At 32.6% G+C, this 24,156-nt stretch overlaps 1 protein-coding gene across 4 annotated transcripts in view; it reads right to left on the reverse strand.

Moving 5' to 3' along the window:
* The window catches only part of LOC115883995 (chitinase-like protein Idgf4), an 85,300-nt gene that overhangs the window by 23,536 nt on the left and 37,608 nt on the right, over positions 1 to 24,156 (reverse strand). For 2 of the 4 annotated variants that reach the window (XM_030902419.1, XM_030902423.1), the window contains exons 2-5: positions 9,855 to 10,114; positions 8,901 to 9,033; positions 6,182 to 6,352; positions 4,394 to 4,562 (exon numbers count right to left, since the gene is read on the reverse strand). The exons of the other annotated variants lie outside the window; for them this stretch is intronic. In XM_030902419.1, the coding sequence (XP_030758279.1) occupies positions 4,394 to 4,562; positions 6,182 to 6,352; positions 8,901 to 9,033; positions 9,855 to 10,114 (733 nt within the window). The remainder of the gene's footprint in view (positions 1 to 4,393; positions 4,563 to 6,181; positions 6,353 to 8,900; positions 9,034 to 9,854; positions 10,115 to 24,156) is intronic. 4 annotated transcript variants of the gene reach the window in all.

Here is a 24,156-nt window from a genome sequence, read left to right on the forward strand (position 1 = left end):
GTTTATTAAACTCAAAATGTTCATTGATTTGATTCTTTAGAATACGTTCATAAACCTTAGATAAAATTGGCAGCAAAGATATGGGGCGATAGTTGTTACAGTCATCAACTGAACCCTTATTTTTAAAGAGGGGAACCACCTTTGCAGTCTTGAAAACCTTAGGAAATATATTGCAAGCTATAGATTGGTTTATTAATAGCGCTAAAGGCCGAACTAATATATTTTTTATTCTTTTAATAATTTTTGTGTTTATTCCATCTGGATCCTTGCTATTACTATTTTTTAAATCAGATATAGCCATATCGACGTCATTAAAGCTAACTGGCCGGAAATTAAAGGGCAGGATGTCTCTCAATGGTATGGAATTCAGGTAATCCTCAAAACACCGCTGAGAACCGCTAAGCCCCTCTAAGACATTCTCGCTAAGACATTCTCTGCAGTAGAACAGAAGAAGTTATTAAAATCAGTTGAGTTAAGTTTCAAATTGGAGTCAGAGGTGACATTTTTCCTATTATTGTTAACAAGTTTCCACATAGCCTGTTGAGGGTTACTGGACTCCCTTATAAACTCATCATTCGCTTTAATTTTAGCTAACCTGACACATCTTTTGAACTCCTTCTGTATTCAGTTATGGTATTTTTAGGCATGGCAACAGGATCCCTCCTATTCAAAATTATCATAAATTGCAGTCTACTACGCATTTCCTTCAGATCATCATTGAACCAGTTCAATTTTTTAGTAGAATTTTTTCTATTGATTAATTTTGATTTTTCAGGAAAAGAAATATTTATAAAATTTTTCAACATATCAACTAGCATTTTGAATTTTAAGTCAATATCCAAATTATCATCAGTAATGAAATCAAAATTACAGCCAAGCATACTTTGGCATAATTTGGAGAGACCGTCCTCTGTTATTGGCCTATAACATATTCTGGTTTGAGAGATCATAAAAGAATAATTTGTTTCAAAGAAAATACCCTTATGGTCTGAAATATGAGTAAGATCTACCGGTTTTGTAATACCATCAATGTTTGTGAAGATGTTATCAAGACATCTGTCACTACGAGTACTGAATTTAACTGTTTTCTTAAGATTGAAAGATCTGAAAAAATTGCACAGTTTTAGAGCCCTACTGTCTTTTTCATTAAAATGGACATTAAAGTCCCCTGTTATGATGAGAGATTTGTGAGTATTAACTCTTTTCAGAGCCAATGACAATATGCTAAAAAACATGTCCAAGTCACCATCTGGTGCACGATATACCGTGATGAGTTGCACATTTGAGGCTATAAGCAAAATACCTGTAATTTCGCAGTGTTGCTCGAGGGAAAGGTTTTCAAGATCCAACAGGTCACAAATTAAATTATCTCTGATATAGATACCTACACCACCATGAGACTTGACTGTTCTGCAAAATCCACATACCATATTGTAATTTTTAATGGGAATAGTGTTCAACTCCTCTGGCACCAGCCAGTGCTCATTTAAACATAAACAATCTGCTGAGATTTCATTGAGGAGCACTTCAAAATCTAAAAAAGAGGTACGCAAACATTGAACATTATAATGGACTATTTTTAAAGATTCGTTGCTTCTGAGATTTCCTTTTGACGCTGCTTTCTTTCGTGTTAAAGCGACTCTGTCAATTTGTCCTTTGGAGTCCTCAGCTGTCAGTTTTTGGTAGACAGTGGGCGTTGAATACGAAGAAAATGGTTGATGGTTGCTCCAAGAGGCCATAAATTAGGAGACATCATCGCCTCCCTGTTCAGTTGAGGGACACCCACCTTGAATGAGCTATAAAAACGATCCTTTTTGGTGACCATATTTTCACACAAACAATCTTCATCCAACTTGTACTTATTAAGAAAGGCAATCACATCATCAGCTTTCGTGTCTGGAGCAAGACAAGAGATAAATATCCACGCTTTTCTTGAGTTGACTGCAACCCTTAACAAGTCGTCAGTATTTTCACCTTTCTTAGGATTTGGCCTAGCATTTTGCCTAATTTTCTTGTGGAAATCCCTTTGATGTACATCACCATTACTTGGTCTAGAGGTGCTAGTCATGGTATTGACTTCTTGCAAGGGATCAGGTTTGTTACCCTTTTTGGAACGGTTTCTCGGGCTAACAGTTTTCCACGACCCCGAATCCTCTATATTATCCGTTTTATTTAGGAAAAAGTTTTGTTCTTGTTTTGACTTTTTAGATACGTCATTGTTGCTGTCAGAATAGACGTTATTGACATTGACATGCAGTGTTGCCACATGATCAGAATTGGATTGATTACTTTCATTTTCTTCCTTTTTATTGGCTAAATCCAGGTCATGTGTCAATTTGATTACGTCACACCGAGTTTTTGGCGCGATGTTTTCTAGCTTCCTAACCTCACCTTTTGATGTTCCGTGTTGATTTATCAATCTTTTGTTTTCTTCCTGAAGTAGATGATTGTTTTCTTCTAGCAAGGTGTTCTTTTCTTCTAAGAGTTTGATTATCATTCCATAGAGATCCTTTTCGCGGCTCCAGGACTCTTCATAGGCGTACTCCGGCACATGGCGACACTTTGCCGATTTTTGCGTTGCAGCTTGAATAAGGCATGCAGAGTGGTAGTGATTCACACATTTCCCGCACTTTATAAAGTTTTTTGTTGATTTTTTGCAATGAAAACACAGTTTTTCACTACAGTTTTCCAATATTTTATCGGACGGTTTGTTAGGAACAACATCACCGTCGGCCATCTTGAATTGTTTTTTGAATATTGCTTGATGAGTACTAGTAACAGTACCAATAATATATCCGCTTGAGAAAATTATTAATTGACCCGATGTCAACAAAAGTATGGTCCACGGACATTATTTAAAGGCAATGTTCTTTTATTGTTCTTATGAGAAATCTGCAAACGATACTTTTATTAGCACCCAGGACGGTTTGATATAAATCCATTCAACTAGTATTTATTATGCAGAGATTTAGACAATTAAAAGTAGAAAAACAAAACCAAATTCGTAAACTAAACTTTGCTACAGACTATTGTATAAATGTTACTTTACCATAACCAGAAATATTAAATAATTAGACGATTTTTTAAATAATTTTGTGTATATTTTGTTCATGAGGCGTAATACCGTGGACTATAAGCCGATAAATGGTAGACCGCTAGTTAGCCACTGTTTTATATATTTTTTACTATACTGTAATTAATAATATTTGACAATGATTAAAACTAAGGCTGTATTCCGTTGCAAAACCAGGCGAACCAGACCGGTAAACTACGGTAAAGAGCGGTTCCTGAAAATCATCGGTTTGATACGGAACGGTTTGGTAAAATACTGGAAACGTCATATGTTGACGTTTTCTAAATTTCAATATCTCTATTATAAAATTTATCTTTTATGCATTTTTAATGTACCTATTCTCTGCTTTTACGTTTGCTTCTTCTTTTCAATGGAGTTTAATATTGAGAAGTACTTTATTAATAAAGCAGTGTTGTAGTGAGAGCAGGTTGATCCACATTATGTCGAACACAGCGTGGAATTAATTTCTATATTAGCAGTTCAAGGCAAGAAACTTATATAATTTTATTATTTATTAATAAACTAGCTGTTAAACTCGTTAGACAGCTCAAGTGAAGATTTGCAGGTTCAATATTAAAACAGATCAATAATAAATAAACAAATCTAATCAATATTTATATTTTTATAGCTTAGGTACAAAACATTCCCGATTACTTATTGTTATCTTGTTTTTCATGTTTTCTTTAATTGTTCCTGACTTTATGAAACAATGGCTGCATGATAAGTTTAAATGGTCCTAAAAGTAATTCTATTTAGTTAATGAAATTTATTTACCTTTACTGCCTACCTCCATTGCTTTTGGATGTAAATACAAAATATTATAAATTTTAGAAATTAAATAAGAATTTCACTCGAACTTCCAATATTTGCTTTATTTCTGTCACATAAATGACACTGATTGACAAACAAAACCAGGAACACCAACCTTCTCGCGCTGGTTAGTTTGGTGACAGTTATAACCGAATTTTTCAGGAACCGTGATCCGTAATAAGAAAGCTTTCAGGAAACCGATAGAAACGGAACATAAAACCATAACCAAGGTAAGCAACGGAATGCACCCTAAATATTCTTGTGTAACCTTCGAGGAACATATTCGAACTATTTTTCTATACCGGTCTTGTAAAAGACGATACCAATACCGGAATATTCCAAAAGTCCCGGTCCTGATACCGGAAGACCGAACATGCCTACAAGTATGTCCTGAGATTCACTCTGGCTATATGGCCAGTTCGACCCTGGGGATGGGCCACTTTTGGAAAACACCCGGTATTACCTTTTCGATTTTGGTAATATAATTTTTGGTTAGAAAGTTTTACTTACCAATATCGTACTTGATAGTCCGCATTCTCGTCAAATTTTCTGTCTAAAGCTTCGTACAAAGGTGCTGGATAATCCAGTTCTTTAGGATTTCTTTCCGGTGTTCTATAGTCGAAGGCTTGCAAGGTCACAAAGTCCACGTTTGGGCTGATTTGACGTGGATCAAAGTAAACTGAAGAAAGAGTAAAAAGGGTATATTATAATATAAGCTAAAAATAAGATACATGGGTAGAAATTGGAATATGTATTTTTGGAATATTGATCATTTTTCATAAAATAGAAGACCATAATAAGGAATTAAAAAATTATCATAAATTATTTTTTTCAAATGGAAACGCACTTTTTTATTACACTAGTGCAATGGTTTTCCAATTCGTTACTTTTTGATTATTCATGTTCCTTTACCTAAAATAAATAGTTTTTAAGTTACTTAAGATTTACTTTGAAAACGTATAATTTTCTTGATTATATCTAGCTTCCTTTGACATTAAGTGTCAAACAATCAGACAATTTATTTCGATCTGTCAGAATGTCAGAAAACGAATTATATGAATTTCCTGCCTTTATATGAATACTCTGCCTGCCTTCAGAGTTTAACAAGTGTATTTATAAAAATTTATCTCGTATTTTCGCTCTTTAGTGATATCAATAGTTGATATTATTAATGATATACTGATATATGATAAAAAAGAACAGAGCCAAAGTTGGCTTGAAAATGATGATCCAAAACATACCGCTTTTTGAACAAAGTGTCACAATATGACATGGCCAGAGGCCAGATCTATTGTTTTACATCACTTGTTGGCGTTTAAAGTCATAGGCTACTGGTTAAAATCAAGAGAAATATACGCTTTAAAACTAAATCTTAATTAACTTAAAAAAAATTATTATAGGTATAGGATAGGAACATGTGTATAGTCAAAAGGTAACGAATTGAAAAGGCTTTTAACTAGTGAAATAAAAAAGTGGGTTTCCATTTGAAAAGAATGATTTATAATAGCTCAATTCCATGACATCTGCGGTCATTCTTATATGACATTCGAACAATTTCATTTTTGAAATAGATAGCCATATGTCTTCTGTTTATGTGGGCACAGTGGTTGTGGTAATCACTAAATTTGACGTTTACGCTATACACATATTTTTGACGGGCAGTTTTTTCGTCCAAAAATTTTAAATATTTTTTTTCTCAAAAACGGTTAATGTATATGTATATGATAATCAAATATCATAAAACTTTACAGAGAATTTAAGTATGTAATAAAAAACAGGGGCACCCATTTAAAAGAAGGAAATTGCCGCCATATTGAAATTATTTTTAATCGATAGATCTCGTTGTAAAACATTGATATGCAAAAAATCTCCGATCTAGATATTGTGGTTCTCTAGAAACTTCTAATACACGCTGAGCCTGGGACACCCTGAATACCTTTTATTTGTTTATGTTGTTTGTGCTTGTGTCAATAAATCAAGTTTTGGACTATGATTCATTTTAATTTACTTTCCACACACTATTCTCGCAAATGTGGAATAGGAGGGGGGTGGTGATGAGAGTGTATTATGGGCCATTTTTTTCTTTTTTGCTCGTGCTTTTTTTGCTGTCCCGGAATTTAGCTATAGCAATCTGACTAACTCTCATCACGTGATGAGAGCCTCACCAAAAGCCGGCGTCCCCTGTTATTCGACCACTCTGTACCTTGTTCCATGAATTAATTTAAAACCTACTCCTATAATTACTTTATAATAAAAAAAATACGTTTGTTTGAGCTTGTTATTTTTTTATATTCTTACCTGTGCTGTTGACATTCGGCAGTACCGAAACAGATAAGAGAAGTCCATTGTGCCTGAACAAATTCTTGATTTCCCTAACTAAGGCGATGAATTGTTCTTTGTGCTCTTCGGCCTTTTCGTCTACAACCGATTCGCCGACAATTTTGTGCTTCAAGTTTGAGAACCATCCGGCTGTAAGATAAAATAAGAAAGTTTTTATCAAGTTTCTCCCCTGGGCCCTTCAGTTGTAAAGAAACGTTTAATAAGATATTCTGTTGTAATGAACCGATATTTTTTACAAGTTATCATAAATCATAATTGAATAAGAACACCGTGCCAACTAAGTGAAAGTAGCCAAAAAAGTTAAAAGTTGGCTATCACTCGAGAACAATCAAAAAATCTCGCCCTGTATATTGTATCCTAAAATGTTAATTTATAACATACTGCTATCACGTACAGGGTGGCGCCTCTCATACGCCGCGGAGGCTCCTAGAAGAACGACAGTTTGTATGGAAATGCAGTTTTATGAGCATATGTAGGTTAATTTAGAGCACCTTTTAAAAATATCTAGTGTTCTACAGGGTGTCCCCCAAAAAAGTTAGGTACGTATCAAAGTTTTTTGTAAGGGAACACAAGTTTTTTGTAAGGGAACACACTATATATTAATTGATTTTCGGATTCTGGGAGAAAAATAAAGATGAGTTTTATAAGAGAAGTATATGACTAAAATGTAAGGGTTTTGACATATTTATCATCTTCTAGAAATATAGAACAATTTTTAAATTACAATAAAAGCTATCTAAATTGGAATTTACCCGGTATAGCCTAATATGTAGTTAAATTAACTATTGTACTTGAAATCAAATTAAAACTTAATCTAACAAGTTATACAGGGTGAGACAGTGGCGGATACAGAGGGGGGCCCATGGGGCCTGGCCCCCCCCCCCTAAAATCTATAAATTGGCTCAAATATTAGGCATTTGGATTAAAAATGGCGCCCTAAAAAGCATATTCTACATTACTTTTTATTTTGGGCCCCCCCTAAAATAAATTCCTGTATCCGCCCTTGGGGTGACATAAAATTAATATTGAACTTTGTTCACCTTTAACAGCATGTTACTCTTTTATTTTAAATGGAACACCCAGTTTATTATTCCGATATTCAATGGAGAATTCATGTCTCTTCAAAATGCTATTAAGGTTGCCTACAACTCAAACAAAGATTTTTCTTGATATTTTCATTTACATGATTTGATCTGAGTAGATCTTAATTATTTTATAAAATCTAGGTGGCTGTGATATGTCTGATGTTACTTCAACATAGCTGTCTAATTAGCAGTGGCGTAGCGAGGGGGGCGGTCCGCCCCAGGCGGCAACCCTCCATGGACAGGCAAGGTGGCAAAAAAATGTTACTAAGGCGGCGGATTTGATTCTGTAGGGGCGGCAAACTTGCTCTCCGCCCCGGGCGCCCCTTATTCACGCTACGCCACTGCTAATTAGTCCAACTTTAACAACTAGTTATTATTTTGTGTCAGGTAAAACAAAAAAAAATTCTCAGAAAATTGCCAAAAATACATAAATGCTCCTGATTTTATCTAGTCTTGTTTTTTATAAGGATTATGTAAAGACAGTGTTTACAAAACTCGACCAATTGTTATTGTCGACAACATGAGCGCAATTATTGTAGCAGCTTTTCAAGGCAGAACTCCACATATGCCTTTTAAAATGAAAAGATCCTTTTGAAAAGACAATTATTTTATGCAGTTAACAGGAAAGAAGCATTTTAAGCATTCGATTTCATTTAGCTAATTTTTGTCTTTAATTCTGTAATAATTAAAATATGTTTTAAACGCGTATTTTTTATTTCTGTTGAGTATTTACTCTACAATCTTTAATTTTTGTTAAATTAACAAATGGTATATCACAGCCACCCTAGATTTTTTCAAATAATATAGATCTACTGACGCAAAAAAATTAAAATATCTAGGAAAATCTTTGTCTTAGGGGTAGACAATCTTAATAATATTTTGAAGATATATAAATTCCCCATTGAACATCGGAATAATATACTGGGTGTTCCATTTAAAATAAATGAGTAACTTGCTTTTAACAGTGACTAATGTCATGAGACATATTAATTTTGTCTCACCCTGTATAACTTTTCGGGTCAAATTTCAATTTGGTTTAACATACAATGGTTACTGTAATTAAATATCAGGCTATACAAGGTCAACTAAAATTTAGGTAGTTGTTATCGAAATTTAAAATTTACTCTTTATTTTCACAAAATGTGAAATATGTCAAAAACCTTAGATTTTAGGTATATGCTTCTTTAATAAAACTCACCTTTATTTTTTTCCTAGAATCCTAAAATCAATTAATATATAGGGTGTTCCATTAGAAAAAAACACAACTTTGATGTGTAACTTTTTTGGGGGACACCCTGTATAATTCTATATATTTTTATAAAATGCAAATTTTCAATTAACCTACATATGCTGCCAAAATTTTATTTTGATATAAACTACCGTTCTCCTTTGAGCTTCCGCGGCGTATGAGAGGCGCCACCCTGTATATTGTATCCTAAAATGTTAATTTATAACATACTGCTATCATGTACATGTTCATGTACATCTAATTTATCAATTCAAAAAATCAATTTAGAACGGAACAGGTAAAACATGTTAAAATTTTATAGGTATCTGATTTTGGGAAAAATGTTTTTTAATAAGTTACTTACAAATCTTGCCACGAATCTTCTTTGGTTTAGTTTCTGGGAATTCCCAGGCAAGATCAAGTCCATCGAATCCATAATTTTTCACTAGGTCTTGCGCTGAATTGGCAAAGGCTAAACGGTTCTCTACAGATTCAAGCTACGAAAAAAAGTTAAACGTAAAAAAATACTCAAATCCAATTTATACAAGAATTTTTTAAATATGTATTATGAATTATTACTGCGACATTCACTAAACAATAGTAGGTTAAACGTTTGCATTACAACCGGAACGTTGCTGGAACCGTTACGTTACAAACGGAACTAAAAACGACAGTGTTGCCAGATTAAAATCTGTAATACGTTTGACATAAAAATTCATTCGTATTAAACATAGAATAAACAACAAAAATAAATATTCTAAATATAACAAAATATTTCTATCCTCAATTATTTTTAATTTCATGTAAAAGAACACATGAAACAACAAGCAATGTATCTTCATTAAAATTAGGTTTAATCATATTTCTTTATTATTATAATTATATCGCCCGCTATGGACTATGGGCCCGTTATGCGATGAAACTCTTAGATTTTAATAATACGGATTTTCTAAAATCCGTTTAAAAATTATTAACGTACCGTACTCAAAATCCATAAATCTACGTATTAATCCGTAGCTCTGGCAACACTGTCTCCGGCAATCCCCCACTTTATCAACTGAAAGCGGAACTATCGTACAATATTCTCTATCCGCTGCGCTGTAAACGACTATCAGCGCGTAGCGGCGCAGAGCTTAACTAAATCTCGAACATGTTGACGGTAACGCCAGCTACATCTCGGACATATTTTGTGCCACGAAATCGCCCATAAGTTAGTCAGGAACTAATGTGAACTAAAGACATAGTTCAAGGAACTATTCCACCATTAGGAACTAGAACTAAGGAACTAGAATTTCCACCTCTAATGTTCAATACGTACCAATGTTCTGTATTTTAAATTTTTCTCGCTACCCTCTCCAGAGATATCACTACCACCTCCAACCGAAAGCAGCACCCTTAAACCGGGATATTTTCGTTTCAGTTCTGTTATTTGCCTGTAGTTTTGTTTATTAATGTCGAGAGTCTCATCCAGCGGACTAATCTTAAAGTTTTCCTCTTTGATGCCCGCATATCCATAAATCAGATGAGTGCAGAACTGAAGGGCTGGTTCGAGAAAAGGTATGTCGAATTTGCCGTTGCCTGCAAGAGAAAAAATAAATATATAGGGTGATTCATGGCGATAACACGTTAGACGTTTATGGAGAACCGCCCATAGATTTTTTTTGAAAATTTGTATTTTTACATAAAGGCACCTGCTCCATCTCTCTAAAATATTTTCAGCATTACAGTGTTGCCGCATCATTCAAAAAGCGGTAGCATCTCTCTGATTTTAAATGGAACGCCCAGTAGGTATATTATTACATTTTTGGAAACTACTTTCATGTCTCATAATTTTTCTACTATACTAATCTAGACCTATCTCTAATAAAAAGAAATAAAACATGTGTAAAACTGATAAAAACATGATTGTCAATAAGCATTGGTAAAATCATGAATTAAACATTTTTAAATTTCAAATTTGGGTTATAAGTTAACGACAGTCGATATATTCGATCTATCTAAATAAACGGATTGGATATTACACAGAGAGAGCAAACATATTATTTATTTCCGTTTGTTATAAAATTACTCAAATCTTTGTTTTATTTTAAATTCAACCCTATATACAGTGTGGGTCAAATTCGACGCTTTTAAATGGAAAAACCCTTTTCAATAGGAGATAGACAAAAACTAATATCGGTGTCTGGAGCTCAATTTTTGTCAAAAACATGATGGTGAAAACCGCATATCAATATCTGTTACCGTTTCGGAGTTACGGGGTGTTTTTCAAAAATATGCACTTTTAACAAATTGCTGTAACTTTTTTGCTATGAAAAATTTTGTATTTCTATGAAAACATTTCCAAAGCACCTTTTTAGGTAGAATTTTATGGTTTAAATATAATTTTTTTAAAATTAATAATTTAAGAATTATTAACAGAAAATTCGATTTTTTATATGGGACACCCTGTATATTTTTAATTTATTGAAAAGAATTTAAAATTATCTTTCCAAAAATATAACACACTTGATATTTTGCTCGATTCCTCTTCGAGATATAGAATATATAAAAATTCGCCCGGCTTTAAATAAGTAGGCTTGGGACGGCACCGGCTGTAATGCAAAAAAATTCTAGCTGTGAGCATCAATTAAAACGAAAATAATATTTGCTATGAGAGATGACATATTTGCTATGCAGAATTTTCGCACTAAGTCAGGCGGCCTCGACGGCCAACGGCTGGGATCTTGGTTAGCTATTCAATTATTCTTGAAATTGGCTGCAAAAATTTGCAGATAACTTCAGCGTTCAGAGGCGGTGCCTCGTCTTGCTGGAAAAATATGTTTTCGAGTTCCATTAAGAGCATATCATCAATAAGGGGTCCAAAGCCTACTAGTTAAAAGTGGCAAACTTTTAAAAATTCGGTATTTCGAAGGGGATAACAAAATATCAAGTGTGCTATATTTTTGGAAAGGTAATTTTAAATTATTTTCAGATAATTAAAAATATAGAGGGTGTCACAAATAAAAAATAAATTTTTCTGTTGATAACTCTTAAATTCTTAATTTAAAAAAAATTATACTTAAACCATAAAATTCTACGTAAAAAGGTGCTTTGGAAATGTTTTCATAGAAATACAAAATTTTTCATAGCAAAAAAGTTACAGCAATTTGTTAAAAATGCACATTTTTGAAAAACACCCCGTAACTCCGAAACGGTAACAGATATTGATGTGCGGTTTTCACCATCATGTTTTTGATTAAAATTGAGCTCCAGACACGGATATTAGTTTTCCTCTATCTCCTATAGAAAAGGGTGTTTCCATTTAAAAGCGTCGAATTTGACCCACCCTGTACATTATTCAAACAATCAAAAGACTAATAAAATTTCCAGTTTCTTAAGTAGAGCTATTTAAAAATTAATAATTGTATTATTATAGTTTCCTTTCAAGAATTTCGTTACCATGACAATTGTAGAAATTTAGTACGTAAACTCTAATAATTGATACTTATATAAAGTTTGAATATTTGTCATGGTAACGATTTTTTAGCCGACCGTAGCAATAGGTATGGTAGGCTATTAAGATCGGCAAAAAAAAAAAGTTTTTTAATTTTACTCAAAATGAGTTATTTGGGTCATAAATGACCTAAATAAAAAATATTTTCATGGTGTCTACAGTACGTCTGCTGGATCTGTGTCTATGAAAGGAATGCGGACAAAAAACATTTAAATAAACAGCAATATATTTTATATGTCGACTTGACGAGTACGTCACCGCAAATCGCTCCGCCCACTCATTTTATTGGCCACTTGTAAATTTGTCGAATTTTTATTGATGGGACGCGTCGTCTAATTTTTTACGAAAAACATCGAGAGAATATCGTTTCCCCTCTCACGGATACCCCGTAGCTACAGAACGAACAGACGTACTGTATCTGTCTGTCTGTCCGTCTGTAACACGATAACTCAAAAACCGCTAAACCGATTTTAACCAAATTTGGCACAAAAATACTGTGGCACCCGAGAATCTGGCTATTAGTTTTTGGTGGGGGTGGGGGGTTGTTAAGGGGGTATGGGAGGGGGTTAAAAATTTAAGAAAATCGTAACTCCAAAATTACAGTAGCTAGCGAAACGCGGTTTTCAATTTAAGATTAGCAATAATATTTGCAACAAAATTTGTAATAACATCAAAATCAGTCAAAGTCGCAGTTTTTGAGATAAAAAAATTGGAAAAATTCCTTTACTTTGAAACTAAAAGAACTGCCTACCAATCTTTTATTAACATATTTTAGTATACGTGCTTCCTGGCGCCATTTTTTTGAAACAATTATAATAGAATTATTATTATCTTTTACAGTACGTCTGTTCGTTCTGTAGCTAAGGGGTATCCGTGAGAGGGGAAACGATATTCTCTCGATCTTTTTCGTAAAAAATAGAAGACGCCTCCCATCAATAAAAATTCGACAAATTTGCAAGTAGCCAATAAAATGAGTGGTGACGTACTCGTTAAGTCGACGTATAAAATAAATTGCTGTTTATTTAAATATTTTTTGTCCGCATTCCTTTCATAGACATAGATCCAGCAGATGTACTGTAAATGACTTTATTGAAAAAAACAGAAGGTTTAGGTATAGGGACATGATATATCCTTGAGTAGCAATTTTATTTGGGTTTCGATTTTTTTAATAATATACATAGGCTAGAATTTAAAATAACAATAATTTGAACGATTTTATAACAAATGGATATAATTATTTTTTCTGTCCTCCCTGTTTGATATGCAATCAGTTGATTCAGCCAGATCGAATATGGCGACTTTCCTTAACCTATAAACCTAATTTTAGCTTTCAATATGCCAAATTTATTATTTAACCAATGCTTATTCAAGATCATGTTTTTGCCAATTACACATGTTTCATTTTTTATCGCGAAAACTATCAAAGATTGGTATACATTAATTTCATATTCACAGAAACGAAGGATTATAAATACCAAGAGTAGAAAATATAAAAATAAATTAAATTTAACAAGTACAATTTAGATTGTTAAAAATTCTTATAAATGAACTTGAAAAGGAGAACCGTTTACGGCTGGAGCATAACAATTTACTTAAATATGGAAACAAGAAGTAAATTACTTAAAACGCTACATTTCAAGGCAACATTTACAATTTTTTTGGTAAGAACCAATTCTAGAAAACAATTTAAAATTCTGCCAATGTCTTCGGTATTTTTTTGCAATGTCGAACATAGAAATTATAATGATTTCATTGAAGGTCAATGTAACAATACGAACATTTTATATCTAATCTAAACAATGCTGTAAAATACCATATACCACAAAACTCAATAATACTTAAAAATAAACAGAATCTACAATGATGTATGAAAATGAATCATCATAGTTACTATTTTGCTTCTAATTGTTATTTTTTTTTCTAAAATAACATATTTCTCAGTCGATTGAGTTCAATTGACAGATAATGTTAAATAGCAGACCTCTTGACCGATAAATATTGGGGATGAACACATGGGGACACGTTATTAGCCGCGGTGGGACAAGGTGGGGCAGTTGCCAAACCCTAGCTGGCTACTCCGTCTCTCAATATCGATATGATAAAATTGAGTGGAATTGAGCACATTGTTATTGAGTCTAAAACTTATTTGTTATTGAGTCTAAAAATAATACTAGACATGTTGAAAAGATATATACCGTAAAAATGCCAACGAAAGAGTAAGACCGTGTTTGTGTTGGAGCTGTGATAAACTATACAAGCCAATACAGAGTCCGGCAATAGTGCGTCGGGCATCTGTAGCTCCTAGAATAAAAAACTTGGGAATTTTGTTTCAGTCCAAACCTAAAATATGGACGAGGATGTATTTCAGGAAAATATTTTTATTTCTATAGGATGGCTCAAAAAAGTGTGAGTGGATCGGGATGATTTTTTTAAATGGAACACCCTCTATACTTGTATATTATTGCATTTTTGGCTTCCTTGCTGACCGCTTTACATAATCCTAAGATATGAATGAATATATTTTGAGAGTTTCAGAAATAATTAATAAATAAATAAAAAATATACTTTTTTCAACCTTCCTTAAAAGAATTATTACAAATAGAAGAACTGTTTTGAAATCAAAACTATATTAGGTATTTACTTTCGATGGTCTATACTTAACTTTGCTGTAAATATCGTAATCTTAAATCATACAGGGTGTTCAAGATTCTACGCCAAACTTAATACAATATTAAATAATTTTTTTAAATGGAACACCCTGTATATTATATTTTCAATAGACGGAGAATTAATAAATGAATTTTTTTTTATTTAGAGTTTAATATAATTTTATTTCAAAATCTTTAATAGTTCGGCAGATATACACAGTATTATTTCATATGGCTCTTTCAACTTCAACCGTAAAATATGAGAGCAATATCATTGGGTAGCTTTGATAAAAATTTACTGTGGAAAATGCTATATGAAATTATGAAACCGCGAATATCTGCCAAACCGTTAAAAATTATGAAATACTTTAAATACAAAAAATGTTCATTTTTTTAATTCCCCATCTATTAAATATAAAAAAGTAGAGGGTGTTTTATTTAAAAAAGTTTGGCGTAGACTTTTGAACATCCTGTATGCTGTATGATTTACGAATGCCAAAATTATATCAAAGTAAGTACAGCCCATTTAAAGTAAGACAGTTTTCAAGACAGTTCTTATATTTTTAATAATTATTTTAAGAAAGGCTGAAAAATGTATATTTTTTATTTATTTATTAATATCTCTGAAAGGATATAAAGTAATCTGAAAGGAAGCCAAAAATGCAATAATATACAGTGCAAATCTAAACATACTTTAGATTTGCACTTATAGGTATACAAAATTCCTAAGTTATTTATTCCAGGAGCTACAGATGCCCGACGCACTATTGCCGGACCTTGTACATATACTAGCGAAGCAATGAAATAAAATACATTTTTTAGTGCAACGGCATTTTTTTATAGATCATTGATATAATAGCAGCGAAAATCAAAATGTAGATTTCTTTGCCTTTATTCTCTTTACCGGGTGTTTCTCAAAAGTGGGTCACTCCTATAACTTTTTTATTTTTTCATATAATATAAAAAATGAAAATTTGGTACATTAGTATATGACATAAATCAGGATTGACTGACTTACTCAGTTGTTTTCAGTCACTTCCTGTTTCACTGGAAATGACTAGAGCTTTTGATTTTTAAAAGGCACCCTCGGTATTTTTTACATGATTCGATGCGAGAAAAAGGCACGCTGATTAGAATGACATATCATAATATGTCAACTTTTGACATTCTCACTTAAAAAAAAATAGTATTTTAAATTTCAATCTAGAGTGCCATGGCTGTGTTAAAAGCACTCATTTTTAATTATGGAGGAGAGATTTGATCGTCTAATGTTTTTCGTGTCTTGTCCTGGCCGGTTAAAAGATGCCTAAGTCGTATTTTTAATTTTTAATCATAACTCAATTTTTTCAAATGGAACGAGAATGGCTCATTAGCATATTTGGAAAAACGTTTATAACAAATAATTTGTTACCACATATTTGGTATTTAGACACAAATTGTCGTTACATTTATGGGGCTTAAAATTGAAATTTATTTTTTTTAATTAAAAATGTCAAAAGTTGATATATGATATGACATTCTATTCAGAATGTCTTTTCTATTAAATGAAGTAAAATACCGAATCCGGAACGAGAAATACCGTCTACTTCAACTCATACTGCAGGGGAAAATAGAAGGCAGAAGCACAGGCAGAAGATCAGCGGGACGCAGACGAATATCGTGGCTGCGAAATCTACGAACATGGACCGGATTGACGTCAACAGCTTTGTTCAGAACGGCAGTGAACAAAGTAATATGGATCAATGTGATAGCCAACATCCAAAGAGGATAGGCAGAAGTTAAGAAGAAGAAAATACCGAGTGTGTCATTTAAAAATCAAATGTTGTAGTCATTTCCGGTGAAACAGGAAGTAACCGAAAACAATAATTGAATACGTCAATCAATCCTAATTTACCTACCTATGTCATATATACTAACATACCAAATTTCGTTTTTTTCTTATCTGAAAAAAAAAGTTATAGGGGTGAGCCACTTTTGAGAAACAGGTATATACAGGGTGAGTCTTAAATAAGTGTAAATATTTTCATATGGTAGATCTCGATAAAACCTCTCTCTTTACCGTTTTTCTAACAAGTCCAAAATAAGCGAGATATACTTTAAAAATTAAAAAAAGACGTGTTTCTGGGGTCGAAATATACTACCACTAAAATTTGCATTTATTTAAGACTCACCCTGTATATATTTTTAAAGATTTTCTATTTAACTTTACATTTAAACATTTAAAATATTTCAAGAAGAAAGAAGCCAAAATACCGAAAAAGTCTTTTTTAAGCCGAGAAATAAAATAAAAAAAACAAAAGGGAAGCATATTGTTAACGCCTTTCCATTTTATTCATTGATATAATGGATCAAGTAATTAAATTAAACTCATGAAGTAATAATAACGATATTTTATACGTTGTCCCGTTAGAGACTCACATATACTTGTGAACTCCCAGTAAAATTAACAAAAGTAACCCAGTTCCAATATATCATTTATATTCTTATTGCTAAAAGACTACTGCTTCTGTCAATTATTATGGATTGTTATAAACAATAACTGGAATTAGGCTAATGCTAATTACCTTTAGTGTTAATGCAAATTAAACATTTTCACGTTACTCAAAACGTCAGCATATTATTAGCAAAAATTTGCAGCGGTAGGTGAAAAGTAAACTTTGAGGAAATGGTTTCGAAATCGTATGCGAATTTGCGTTTATATTTTAACGCTTTTAATGTATCTAATTTGACAAATACCTTCAGAAACTTTATCTAAAATATTTATTATTGATTTAAAAAAGCTAAAAAACATAAAAAAAAATCCTAGTTTTCGAAAAAAAATTTTTCGCGAAAAAAGCATCGTGTTTCGAGGGTCGAATTATACTACCCTAAAAATATTCGCACTTATTTCAGACTCGCTCTGTATAAAGGAAGAATTGAAGGAAGAACCTTCAAGAGCACCAGGTTTTGGAGAAGAATTTTTAATATTATCTTTAAATTCTGCAATATAGCGTATACTATTTTATTAATATAAATTTAATAAATTGTACTGAAGCTGTGGTTGGTTCCTTGTGAAACATCGTTGAAATATTAGTATTTTAATAAAGCACGCTTTTAGATGTTTCAAAAAACTTTTAATAAGAGTAACTTTAACTCTACATATATGTTTCGGCTTGTTAGGCCTTTTTCAAGAGTTTTTTAAGAACTAATCGTCTAACTACACTGTAACTATATATATATATTTGCTATTGGGGTGGGTTCAGAGAGTTTACAATAGGGGTAATAAAAAATGTGTTTAGAAATCCTTGTTGGTCGTTAACATTATTTTCGTTTTTAACAGATTTTAGTATTTCTAACTGTTCAATGTAATTTAAGCGTCTACCTTTTGTTTCTCTGTGTAGTAACTTAATTGAGTTTTCATTAATTTTGTGATTATTTACTATACAATGAGTTGCAAGACCAGAACTATGCTGGAGATTATTAATAGACTTTACATGTTCTTTAATCCTTATATCTAAATTTCTAGGAAATTAGGACTTTTAAACTACATTCCTAATTTAACTAACAAAATATCAAATAATCTCAATAAAATAGGATGTAAAACTATTAACGTAAATAAAAGAAATTTAGGTCAAATTTTATTAAATAATAAAGACAAAACTAATGTCAAAAATAAGTCGGGTGTATATAGGGTGGATTGCAATGATTGTGATGCCGTGTACATAGGCCAAACAGGTAGAAATGTAGATATAAGGATTAAAGAACATGTAAAGTATATTAATAATCTCCAGCATAGTTCTGGTCTTGCAACTCATTGTATAGTAAATAATCACAAAATTAATGAAAACTCAATTAACTTACTACACAGAGAAACAAAAGGTAGACGCTTAAATTACATTGAACAGTTAGAAATACTAAAATCTGTTAAAAACGAAAATAATGTTAACGACCAACAAGGATTTCTAAACACATTTTTTATTGCTCCTATTGTAAACTCTCTGAACCCACCCCCATAGCAAATATATATATAGTTACAGTGTAGTTAGACGATTAGTTCTTAAAAAACTCTTGAAAAAGGCCTAACAAGCCGAAACATATATGTAGAGTTAAAGTTACTCTTATTAAAAGTTTTTAGAAACATCTAAAAGCGTGCTTTATTAAAATACTAATAATATAAATTTAATTTAATTAAAATATTCTAAAACCGGCAACTTTCGATTATATTATTTATGTTTTACACAACATAGTATTCTAATATAAACTCACCGGCAAAAAAAAACCGAATGTCTGTAACGAATGTTGCTCGTATTGTGGCTTTAATTGAGGATGGCCGAAGTCAACGTTATGTCTCCGATACTCTGGGTATACCTATTTCGAACAACAGTCCAGGATGCCTGGAATCGGTATATGGAAACGGAAAATTTCATTAGGCGAGTGGACACTAAATATGAGTCCGTTAAAATTTCTTTACTTTTTTTTAATTTTCATGTTTTAGTTAGTTTTCAGGTTAAACTTACCTACGCTCTGATGTTTGATTTGTTTTTAAAGCTTCAAGGCGTTTGTTTTAAAGCAGCGTATCTCCAATACAAACAGAGATAATATCTTGATTTAAAAAAACAAAATTCCCACAAAAGATGAGGCTACAATATCATTTGATTTAGCAATAGCTACTACAGCTGCTGCACCCTACAGGGTGTTACAAAGTTTGGGCAAAAAACTTCGTCTTATTGTTGTGCCCTGTATATGCTCAAAATAAATTCGGAATAAAAATTTCTGACGTAGCATCCGTTAAGAAAGAATTAATTTACAATTAAAAAAAAATCATCAAAATCTAATGAGTGGTTCGCGAGAAATCCAACTTTGAAATTGGGACTAGTTTTAAGTGGCCGGTTTTTTTTGCCGGTGAGTGTATATTATACTACCTATATATCGGGTGCGTCTCAAAAGTGGCTCACCCTTATAACTTCTTTATTTTTTCAGTTAAAAAACGAGATTTGGTATGTTAGTATATGACATAAATTAGGATTAATTGACGTATTCAATAATTGTTTTCGGTCACTTCCTGTTTCAAGGGAAATTACTACAACTTTTGAATTTTAAATGGCATCCTCGGTATTTTTTTTTACTTTATTCGATAGAAAATAACACTCTGAATAGAATGACATATCATATGTCAACTTTTGACATTTTCGCATATGGTTTATTTCAAATTGTAACTTGCGGTTCGTAACAAAAATTTGACTCGAAATACCAAGTGTGTGGTATCAGATTATTCGTAAAAAAATGCTTTTTCCAAATATGTTAATGAGCCACCCTCGTTCCATTTGAAAAAAATGAGATATGATTAAAAATACGATTTGGCCATTTTCTAACTGGTCAGGACAAGACACTGAAATCATTAGACAATCAAATCTATTTTTCCAAGGCTCCTTGATTAAGAATTAGTGTTTTTAACATAGCCATGGCACTAGATTTAATTTTAAAATACGATTTTTTATTAAACGAGAATGTCAAAAGTCGACATATAATATGTCATTCTATTCAGAATGTCATTTTCTCTCGTGTCTTTCTCTCTCGTGTCCGAATAAAGTAAAAAAATACTGAGGGTGCTATTTAAAAATCAAAAGTTGTAGTCATTTCCGGTGCAACAGGAAGTGACCAAAAACAATTGAATACGTCAATCAATCCTAATTTATGTCTTATACTAATATACCAAATCTCGTTTTTTATTTGAAAAAATAAAAATGTTATAGGGGTGAGCCACTTTTGAGACGCACCCGGTATATAAGGTGACTCGTAAATAAGTGCAAATATATTCAGGGTTTTTAGATCTCGATAAAAAAAACATATTTTCTCTTTACCATAAGTCCAAAATACCCGAGATATTTTTTAACCGAGATAATTAAAAAAAAATAATTTTCACTTAAATTTTCAGAACTATGGATCTTTTCTGGGTTTTCTTTTTTGTTAATTTAATCTACTACACCTATGTTGCCATATTATCAAGATATTATGTTTTTTAACTAAAACTTCAAAAAAATTTCCAAATTTTTTTTATAAAATTCCGAATTTTTAAACTTTTTTTTGCGAAAAAAAAAACTCCTAGACGTTTCTAGGGTCGAAGTATACTACCCCTCAAAATATTTGCACTTTTTTAAGACTCACCGTGTATATTGTATGTTTGAATAGCTTATTTTGGAAAATACTATAAATTCGTTGAAAAAATGATGGCAACCCTGCTATTCTTCGAGCCCACATATAGTTCATCAAAACTCACTTTATCTGTTAAAAAAACAGTTGAATATCACTTTTCACGGAGTTCATTAACATAGAGCTTGAAATTCTCCCTTTAACGATATATAACAATAAAATTCCTCTACGTTTCTATTTTGAAAGATAATACCAACTTGTGATTTATCGTTAAAAAGAGAATTTTAAGCGAAGAAAAGAGAACCAGTATGTAATAAAACATACAGTGATTAATATATTTCGGTTGGGCTCATATCTAACTATTTTTTAATGAAAAATGTGAGTTTTGATGAACTACATGTTCTACACAAGTTACAAATGTGTACGATGAAAAACAGTTAAATTACTGTGTGTGCAACAAATTTGTTGTCACCCGGTATACGATTATGAGTAGGTATAACAATTATTATTGTTTATATCCATAAACATTTATGAACTATAACATATTTACTTATTTTCAACTGTGCATGTGTCACTATTTCTTCAAACGCTTTTATCATTTATGATAACCTAATGCCACAGTTAATTGTGCACTGTTTCTCAAAACTGTCCATGAAATATATATTTTTGATTTATTTTTTAATATCTCTGAAACTATCGAAATATATTTATTCATCTCTTAGGGTTATGTAAAGTGATCTGAAAGGAAGCCAAAAATGCAATAATATACAGGGTGTTCCATTTAAAAAAAATCATCCAGGTCCACTCACACTTTTTTGAGCCACCCTATAGAAGTTGAAATATTTTTCTGAAATACATCCTGGTACATACTTTAGGTTTGCACTGAAACAAAATTCCCAAGTTTTTTATTCTAGGAGCTACAGATGCCTGACGCACTATTGTCGGACCCTGTATAAAGCATTATACAGTACGTTCCAGGATCGTCTTCACAAGAAGAAAAACTTTTTATTATTAATATTTCGAGAGAAATGCATTAAAAATGTCTGTACCTATGTGGCGGATTCATCTTTCCAAAAAAGTCCTATATGGGTATTTTAAGGGTATTTTGCCACGGCAAGAAAATCTACGAAATAAAATAGATATTTTTTGTAAACACTGCTGCGTTAATCCAACGGAAACTAAAGCCGGGACCCCATTAGGCCACACGCCAAGCCACGCCACACCGGCTCCGTCATGAAGATGTCTGTGCGTATGTTTTTCCATTTAATTACATGTATTGTGTACACACTAGGCAACTCGCCACCGCACGTCGCGCCGCCCCACGCCATCCCACGCTATCACACTTGTATCGTCTGTCCCAGATCTGATGTGTACATTCTTTCCCACGTCGCAACACGTGAGCTCACTTGGGCCCACGTGGGATAACGTGGCGTCGTGTGGCGTGTGGCGGGGTCCCGGTATAATTGTCAGTAGTGGTCTACCAATAAAACAAATTAGCCTAACGGACAAAAAATGCTTAATGTTTCGGAAAGTTAGTCCTAAAAATCAACAAGCATTTCTATGGTAATAACATTTCACTCTCATTCTTTGATAGATGGTTATTATCAATTTTGATTAACGTCATATTTGGCTGTACTAAAATTTTAAAGAAGCACAACATTTATTTAATTCAGTGTTACGGAAAAGGTGATACTTGTTATAGTTAACAGCTATTTATTCAAAGACAACAGCGCAAAAAAATATGACATTAACCAAAATTAATAATAATCAACTGTCAAAGAATGAAAAGAAAATGATAATATCATAAAAATGCCTTTTGAACTTTAAGACTTTCTATAGGAGAAAAAATTAAGTGCATTTTTATATTTTTTTTTATTTTCGCTAAAATGGTATGGAGATTTAGAAAAGTATAAACGGGATTAATAATTTAAGGGCAAGCAAAATATTTTATAAAGAATGCATCTTTTTCAATGACATACTGTACCAGGTGATTCTCAAAAGTGGCTCCACTTTTGAGAAACACACAAAAGACACCTCACACCCTCTGCCCGTGATACATGGCCACAGACAGTAGAGGGTGCCTGGTAGGACGGACAGGGTAGTCCCGTCAATGGGAGGTGCAATTCCCTAGCCACGACACTACAGCCAGAGATAAGGCAGTGAGATAAGGTACCCACACACATTCCGGAAATCCTCAAAAGAAAAACTGCACAGGCCTGGCCTTAAGGGATACCGGAGCGTGTGTGTAGAACGTCGCATTCTTTCTTGGACTGTACAGGCCGCCGTAATAAAAATTGAAAAACAGATAGGAAATCCCGTGCAGGCCGGAACTGCACAGGCCGACCGGACCGTGTGTGGCGATCTGACAGTTGAAAAGCTTTTTAGAGATCAATATTTGACACTAGTAGCATTGTGCCAGCCATTAAAACAATATGTCTCGCGAATTTCTAGAAGAGTTCATAGCTATTTATGATGAATGAGGTGTGCTACCATAGCTAGAAGATTCAAATATGTATCTTCATCCCTCCTCAGATAGTTGTGCCAATCTTTTGGGCAAATTTTCAATTCTGAAAGATTTATATGGGAAAAATGCTCCCTTCTTTTTAGCCATTCTTTGAACCATAATTTTGTATTAATACGCTTTTTTATACTATTTTCGCGGCGTTTTAGGACTAATACAAGACCGAGAATAGCAAGACAATCGTCTGATGTCGCCATATTGATACTATACGAACTGAACTGAACTGAAGGATTTCCTCCGCGTGTATGGAGGCGGGTGTATTCAGGCCAATTATTACAATCCTGGAGGCCAGGCCTGTGCAGTTTTTCCTTTGAGGATTTCCGGAATGTGTGTGGGTACCTTTAGACTCAGCTAAAGTGCTAGAGAGGATTCTCCCTAGCACCGAACTAGGAGCCCCACCAACGACAAGGTCTCGCATCTCCTAATATATAATTCGTATATCTCCTATATAATTCGTAAAAATTAAAGAGAAATTTAACGATTATTTCAACTTCCGACATTATAATCTAACAGCTAGCTATATAAAATTAACCAAGAAATTTGTAAGATAACATTTGGATGCATGAAAACAAAGTTTTAATCCTTATTAAACTCTGCTAAGAAAAATATTCTTCTACAACAAAAACACTTAATTTTTTAGGGGATAAACCTCGCCCCGTGGCACCTTCTGAAGTAGGAAAGAAAAATATAAAATAAATTTATTTTTTTATTTATTCTTTTCTTATTTCAGTATAAATATTATTGTATTAATATTGTATAATTCTTTGAAATAAAATTGGAATATATAGGTATACTATTAATTAATATAAACAAGTAGATTAATCGTTCC

This window comes from Sitophilus oryzae, unplaced genomic scaffold (genome assembly GCF_002938485.1).
Source record: "Sitophilus oryzae breed Bouriz unplaced genomic scaffold, Soryzae_2.0 scaffold_2008_pilon_pilon, whole genome shotgun sequence".
NCBI classification, from domain to species: domain Eukaryota; kingdom Metazoa; phylum Arthropoda; class Insecta; order Coleoptera; family Curculionidae; genus Sitophilus; species Sitophilus oryzae.